Source organism: Nanorana parkeri, unplaced genomic scaffold (genome assembly GCF_000935625.1).
Source record: "Nanorana parkeri isolate BGI_ZX_2015 unplaced genomic scaffold, ASM93562v1 scaffold1742, whole genome shotgun sequence".
NCBI lineage: Eukaryota > Metazoa > Chordata > Amphibia > Anura > Dicroglossidae > Nanorana > Nanorana parkeri.
Genome location: NW_017308010.1, coordinates 240,987 through 249,285, shown reverse-complemented (window position 1 = coordinate 249,285; position 8,299 = coordinate 240,987). Strand labels below are relative to the sequence as shown.

Here is an 8,299-nt window from a genome sequence, read left to right as displayed (position 1 = left end):
GCACAGCTTTTTCGTCTTTGCCAGCCAGGGGGCGGAACTGAGTGGAGTGTTTCCTCTCCCAACAGCAGAATCTGCTGCCTGACGGTGCCTGTTGTGTCGCAACTGGCGTCAACGGCAGTGTACTGATACTGTAACCTCAAGTATTGGGCTAGGCATCAAGCATTTTGGCAAATACGAGTACTCGCCCAAATATATTGGCACCAATACTGATAATACTACTAGTATTGGTATCAACGCATCCCTAGTATCTACATATTGCTAATCTCATTCACAAGAAAAATAAGCATTGAAAAGACATATAATTCCCCTTTAAATGAAAATGCAATGAGAAAGTAATATAGGACCGTGTGAAATCTTGGGTAAATTATATATATTTTTTCATATGCATACACATAAAACAATCAAAATCACTTTGCAGTATATATAAAGTATTATACATATAAATAATATTGGTTTAATGTTTTGTTACATTATACTGTATTCAAACAAGTAACTATTACTGGTTTTAGTTATTTTAATTAAATTTAGTGCATTTATAAGTGAGTGAGACATTATATTGGTGATCAGGCTGGTATGTACAAGTCCTGGCGAATACTCTTTGGCCTCTCTCAAAAAAGTCTTGCGAGACTAAAATGTTGAAAAACAGGTTTACTAATTAAAATTTCCCTCCCCCTTTGAGGATCCTGCATAAAGGTTTGCTTAGCTTTACCTGGCAGACCGTACTATTGGCCTCGCCCTGTGAGGAGGCAGGTAAAAGTAATAGTAACAACGTATGCGTGTCTTCAATCTTCATAGCTTCCTCTTGTTGTGCACATTTGGCGGAGAAGAATCTACGTGTCACAAGAGTGCTAACATTGTTCAGAAGTATTTAATTTGTTTTATGCCTTAAATTGGAATGTCTGAGGATCAGGACTGGAACAAGAAATCTGTCAAGATTTTGACAAGAAAGGACGGAAATACAAAATGCGCAGACTGCGGAGAGCCAGGTGAGAACAGATTAAAAGGGAAGTGAGGCTGACAAACACAGTATAAGGAAGCACAGACAGAGAATAAATTATGATATTACCAATTTTCCAATCCCTTCATATAACCCTACAGATTGTGACCAATCTGTAGATACGTTTTTTTTTTTATAGATGGTAAACCTTAGAGCACGTGCAGTGAAAGAAGTTCATTTTTGCATGAAATAATATGAAGTAAAAAAGCCAAACAGCTCACAGAGACTGTGTATATATTTACTACTCTCCTTTAGACGAAGAACATGAAATACACTATGCAACTTGTAAGTAAGTGTAAACCAAATATTTACCTACAACATGCTGTGCAACTCCTAGATACCAAGGTGCCTCCCATGGGTTTAGAGTCAATAATGTGTTTGGTTAATTAGGCAAAATATTATTTGAGATTCAAACAATCTGGCTGCTTAAAGCCATTAGGGGGCCTGAAGTGGACAGCCCTTACTTGGAATATACATTGGTTGCTGTTAGTTAATAGGAAGCCACTATTGCTCAACATCCTGTTAATTCAGCAGGGAGCCTTTGTGTCTGAAACCTAATTCTTCCTTATAGTTAGGCGTTATAGCTACTACATTGAATGCTAAGGTTTGGCATCAGCTTCTACTCTTGTTATGGTTATGTTTATGGGCAGTTGTCGGTAGACATGTATCTGATTAGTACATTTTCAAATTGCAGAAACCATGGTGACCATAATGCATCTCTTTTTTTTTTCAGACCCTCAGTGGGCTTCCAGCACACTAGGTGTCTTCTTATGTGTGACTTGTTGTGGTATACACAGAAATCTCCCAGACATCAGTACAGTGAAGTCACTGAGTATGGCCAAGTGGGAAGAAGACCAAGTCGAGGTAACATGCACATTTTTACTTTGCCTGGTCCATATCAGAAAATACACAGATAATGATATTATTTATAGAGAAGTTTGCATGGATTTATTTTTTTATAGAATTGGGTTAGCATTTAATTTAAAATTAGTGCTGAACTATGGTAGCCATCATTAAAAACACTTTGTTGTTATCCAGTTAAATACATCTAATGATTTGTTATCGGTACTTATCTGCACAACTAGCATATGTACCTCGATCTGTCTTGACATCAGCCTTCTGTAATCCACTACACATCAACACTCACAGATTGGGAGGAGAGGAAGAGTTGGCATCCTTAGCCAGTCATAGCTCTATTGCTTTGTACGTTGTTCCTCAGCATAACAGTGAACATGTTTATGTTGGAAATGCAACATTATATTCTGTTTGTATTACTGACATTCTGATATGTCTTTTGAGCTGTAGATGGCGCTGTAGTGCAGTGTTAGTCTCTCTCTCTATGCATGCTTATCTATGATGCACAGAAAGTTTTGCTATATACATGTTTCCTGCACAATGCTGTATAGACAGATGTAATATTCTTCTAGGCAAGTAAAACTTAATTCAGCATTACTCAAAATCTCAGTGCTTCATCTAAACACATAACCAACAGTTTACAGGATACAGATATTACTTCATAAATATGCTCATACTCTATGATTGTCCAATCACAGGCTGAAGGAAGAAAGTTGACTAAGAAAGCAGAACTTTAGCATTCATTTTTTTTCTATAGTCACCTGTCAGAAAGGAGAGTGCAGTTACCATGATTTCAGGGATGTTTGCCTGTAGTTTTACTTTAAATCTGTGTCTTTGAAATAGGAATATTTCAAAGAGATTACAATCTTGTAGTAACCCATTGGCAGCATATTTTGCAACACTATAGAAGACACATTGATCCATTTGTTTACGTGACTGCAGTTCTAAGGAAGCCAGAACAAAATGCATCAGCAGGAAGCACATGTATAAATGCACTGGCACATATTTGTTGGTTCTCCACACGCTATAACCAATACATCTGTAGATGTTGTTTCAACACTCATTGCAAGCACTTTTCTCTTTTTGATCCTCAAGTTCAGTTCCTATGACTAGGTCGTTAAGCGAATTGGTCGGTAAGCGAGGAACTGTGTACAGTACAAACGGCAAAAATTACAGTACTGTATGAACAAGATATACAAAAAAGGAAAAAAGAAAGACTTTCAGGCTAACATTTTAGTCATTGAATCCTTTAAAGCAGTGGTTCTCAACCTATGTAACCTCAGGACCCACATTTGTCCTTGGACATTAAGTGGCGACCCAAGTTGCAGTGCAATGGAATGCACGGCATTGTGGTACCATGGGTTCCGGTGTGAGCGATCCGTGCGATCCTCAGCTTGGGGTCCAGTGCTGGGCTGCTGTGCTGTGACAGAGCTCCATCCATACATGCATTGCTTGTACAACTCCCTTGCGCCCTGTAGAAGTGCTGGGAGCCAGAATGTGATGTCACTCCGATCCAGGCACCTCTACAGGTCACGTGAGGGAGCTGTAACCAATACATATATAGATGAAGCTCCCTCGCGGCCATTGCTCCAGCCCACCCCACCTCAAGCTGACACTTGGCGCCAGGCAGCATATTCTGAATGGCTGCTCAGCACAAGAACTGATGTTGCTACGCTAGGGGGAGGCTGAGGAGGCCTCTCACATAGAAAAGTGAAGGGCATGCGGCGACCCACTGAAATCGGGGTCGCGACCCACTTTTGGGTCACGACCCACCAGTTGAGAACCAAGGCTTTAAAGTCATTGTCATTATCAGTAGGGATGCACAGATACTTTTCGAGTACCAGTGCCAATACTTGGCATTTTCATGAGAACTACCAGGGTTGCAGCGGTTGCAGCTGGGATCTAGCTCTGGCACTCCACCACTGTCCTGAAATCATTAGTCTGTATTGTTTTAGAAAAACTGTCACATGACAATAAACAAAAATGTATAAGTACTCGTACTTGTAAGTACTCGGCAAGTACCAGTACTCGTACTCGCAAAACTGGTATCTGTGCATCCCTTTATTTATATTTATAAAAACAAAATCATACATTAAAACAGAGATGTACAAATCCCGGGAGCTCCGTGTGCTCCTTACAAATGACAGCTGCCTCCTAACTTTTGAATTTTTCTCTAGTCTAGTCTTGGAGCTCAAAAGTATCGGTACATGTACTCGTACTTGTACCAAGTACTGTACTTGATGTACAAATGTTCTATGATTTCCAAAAATCACGAAGAGTTATTTCATCATTTTCTGTTGCTGCTACAGCTTTGGAAAAAGTTTTGCGCAAATAGTACGCTTTGAATGTAGCTATAGCCCCCTGGCCCATTGGCTGAAGGATAGCAGTCGTGTTTTTGGTTAAATACACTACCTTTACATCTGGGTGTAGATCATCAAGATTCTGGGGGTGGCCTGTGGCATTATCAAACAGGAGGATAATTTTAAAGGGAACACCCTTTTGTAGACAATAATGCTTCACCGAGGGTATGAAGCAGTTGATGAACCAATCCTCAAATAAAGCTTGCATAATCTATGCCTTGTTATTTGCTCGATAGTAAACGGGCAGCGTGTGCTTACTAACCTGCTTCAATGCACGTGGCTTCCTATTAACTGATAGATGAGGAAAGGTTTCAACTTGAACCCAGTAACATTTCCTCTCAACAACAATGTGACACTGTGCTTTAAAGCCTTGAAGCTGGGCATTGTTTTAGCTTTTTTTGTGTATGTGTGTTTGTGTATTCAGGCATTTGCTTCCAAAAAGTCCAGTTTCATGCACATTGAAGATTTGTCATGGATAGTAGCCACCTTCCTCTATAATTTTATCAAATTGGTCAACAAATTTTTCTGCTGTTTCTACATATGCACTTGCCGCCTCACCGCTGACACTTCAATTATGCAGGTAAAGGAGAACTATGAGGTGAGTGCTTTTCACTCACCTCATAGTTCTAGCCGACCTGTGACAATGAGACTGTCACAGGTCGGCTCACTAGATCGGGAGGTGAGCGAACACATATCAGCGTTTGCTCACCTCTCGATCCTGTCACGGCTCTTTGCCGTGACAGGGGAGGGGCTGGATTCCCCCCTCCCCGCTCTGATCCGCCAGCGCTGACTGGCGGAACGGACGGGGGAGGGGGCAGGTACAGCTGGGTCTGCCTCTAGATAGGCAGAGCCAGCTGTCAGTCATGCAGCTGGGCGGATCCCGGCACAATTGTCAAGATCCGCTTCAGCGTCTCAGTATACCGCGAGCAGCAGCTTGCGGCATACTGCGGCGTCTCAGTATACCGCAAGCCACAGCTCGCGGTATACTGAGCCTAGGGTGACGGGAGGATGCTAGTTTGTGTCCTCCCATTACCCGAAGAACTATGGGGAAAAGCCTTAACCCCACAGTTCTCCTTTAATTCTTTATCAGAAGGCAGAGCAGTGCAGGATATTTATTACAACTGACATAGAAACAAGTAAACAGATCAAGGTACCTTTAACATATCTATAAGGGATATTTGTAACAACACCTAGCACACTGAAAAGGTGTCAACAAAAGGCAAAGGGAAAAGGCTATCCCATATAGGAATGGTAAATCTTTGGCATTAAGAAATTAAATCTGCACTGACATGAACACAGTGTACCCTTCCGTTTTCCTATTTATAAGTCAGATAAATGTGTGGGGGTAGGAGGTAAAAACAGGAACTGAAAGTTCGGGGTATGGACAGAAAGTAGGCATGGGAGTCTGTAGAACGGGAGAGGTAGTGAAGAGGTGGGAAGGGATGGGAAAAGGGGAGGGGGCAGAAAATGAGACATTGGACTAGGGGAAAAAGGATGAAGGGGGTAAAGCATGTCTCTGTTGGCCACAGGGCTCCCTCGGAGGACCAAGTGCATCTTTTGTAGTATGGTTGGATCAGTTTTTCCCAGTGGGGATGAGAGAAGAGCGTTATATTCCTGGGGAAAAGGTGACGTCTACCCAATAGAAGCACATTTTCCTAAACTTTTTTCTCCTTGGCATTTAGGCATAATGGTGACATCTTCCATAATACATAGCTCTTGGACTCCCATGCACCACACAAGTGGGAGGAGGGGTTTGCTTCCACAGCAGAAAAATACATGTTCTCGCTGTGTTGATGAGGTATATTATGAGAGAGCATTTGTAGGCACGTTTGCGGAATGGACTAAGATGCGGTAGGTATGCTACAGGGGTCTTCCCAATAACATTTGTTGAATTAGGGATTTAACCCCATCCCAAAAGGTTCAGAGTATTAAGAAGTCCCAAAAAATGTGGAACAGAGTACCGCCAACATGAACTAGAAGTTTGCAAAAAGCTCTTGTGCAGGATTTAGGGGACTATATACCACCTAGAAAGATTTTTAAATCCAGATACCTGTATTTTTTTGCCAGCTGAAGTTTTGTGGGCAAAGTTAAGAATACAGTCTTTGTGTTCTGGCAAGAGTTTAGTCCCAAGGTCCCAGTCCCATTTCCGTAGGTGTGGTGGGAAGTAACTAAAAGGCGGTCGGTTCAGCTAGTGATAGGAGTATGAGAATGCATGGTCCAGGGGGTGGGATCCAGAAAAAGATCTTCAAAAGGCAACGGTAAAGCTCACCAATTCTGCCAATTTGCAGTAGGTCAAGAAGAAAGTGTCAAATTTGGGTTGCCCCTCCACATTAATAGGGGGGTTCTTAAGGATTGTTTTCCAGCACCCAAAAGACAGAAAATTCCGTAGCAAAATGCCTTAGCTACCAGTAAGGCTTTAAGGTCTATATTTGAGAGTATGTTACAGAAATGCCCACTCTACCCTATAAAAAGATTTTTATGCATCTGTTGATTTCAGGATGGTAGGGACCTTATTTTGTGCGTGCAACATGAATCAGGTTGACCACCCTTGTATTGTCTTTTGCCTCATGCAGCGGCAAAATAAAGCAAACCTGATCTAAATAGCTATTGTAGATGTGGTAGTATTTGCCAGAATTTTTGTTAATATTTTAATATCTAATGTATATTGAATAAAGATACAGGGCTATATGAAGGTCAATGTAAAGGGTAATATGGGCACACAAAGAATCGAAGGGAAAGACACCTCCAACTAAAAAGTAGTTATATGCCCTCATGAATTTTGTGGCCAGTACATATTACTATATTTTAAACTCCATTTCAGAGACAGGGTTTTCCATGTCCTGGATTGCTTCTTGGGAGTATCCGGGCTTGCCTGAGAATTAAACATATTGTGATATTTTATCTAACCTCTCTTGTCGGGAGGCTAAGGAGGTAGGCCGATGAATATTGTAGAGGTTATGATAAAAGGATCTAAAGGCCTGAGTGATCTTTCAAGATTTCCAAGCTCTTGTACCTGGTTTGCTTTTGATATATATCGGACAAACCACATCATTTTGTCCTCACTTAGTGCCTTTACTAGATATTTGGTTAGATTGGTGCCAAATTCAAACCAAGTCCTCCATGTTTTTACCTGCTGGGCTCCAATCCAGTAAAACGTTACTGAGTTAGTCTTGTAGGAGTTCCACTGCCACAGACTGGGTTAGGGCTTGTTTTATGATCGCTTCCAGAGCATGTATTCAATCCAGGAGGGTCAAGATCTGTAAAATTCTTTCCCTCTTGAGTCTGAAGTCTTGCCTAATCAAATAGTCCTGGACAGGACTTGTGGTTTTAAATGAAAATTAAGTAACGTTTTAGATACTATCTAATATGCCAGGTCAACTCAGATAATTTCCTTTCATCTTTTTTCCCTTTGCAAGTCACATATATTGAGAGGGGTAGATTTAGCACCTGGTAAGAGAGATACTTAAAGTGAATTTGTGTCCAGACTATGCACGATAAAGTTTTTACATATTCTGAACTGTGGAGAAATGCATCTTCAAATTCATGGCAGAGGTACAAACATTTTGGCTGTTTTCTATGGAGAACAAATCTTGGCAACCTTCCTGGCTTCTAATGTAAACAAGCACCAGGCATTTATAGGCTGTTGAAAACAGACTGAAACACAACTTTAAAATTATTATTGTGATCTCTGAGGATCTTGACAATAAATCACTTGACAGCATAAGCAGCTTCAGCGGTCAGATAAGCCTTGTGTTAAAGCTCTTTTACTGCTTATGAAGAATATGTAATTGTTTTAATGTACATAGCCTGATCACAGATGCAATTTAAAAAAAAACTCCAACTCTATCCACATTTTTTTAAATGTTGGCTTTACATAATTTAAAACAGGAAGTTGCAATCTAGCGACATAAATCCTTGATAATATTTATAATGATTAATTCGATCTTAGCAGTTCATAGGCATGAATTCTGGCCATGTTGCCTGATATACAGATGACTACTTGATGGAACTGACTGCAAATATACACTATACTACACAATGTGTGTGTGTGTGTGTATATATATATATATATATATATATATATATA

General features: G+C 40.6%; 1 protein-coding gene across 1 annotated transcript in view; it reads left to right on the top strand.

The window, feature by feature from the left end:
- The first annotated feature begins 816 nt into the window (after positions 1-816).
- The window catches only part of LOC108799495 (arf-GAP with dual PH domain-containing protein 1-like), a 53,162-nt gene continuing 45,679 nt past the window's right edge, over positions 817-8,299 (top strand). Inside the window, exons 1-2 of the mRNA XM_018571358.1 lie at positions 817-986; positions 1,731-1,861. Coding sequence (XP_018426860.1) covers positions 896-986; positions 1,731-1,861 — 222 coding nt within the window. The 5' untranslated portion in view covers positions 817-895. The remainder of the gene's footprint in view (positions 987-1,730; positions 1,862-8,299) is intronic.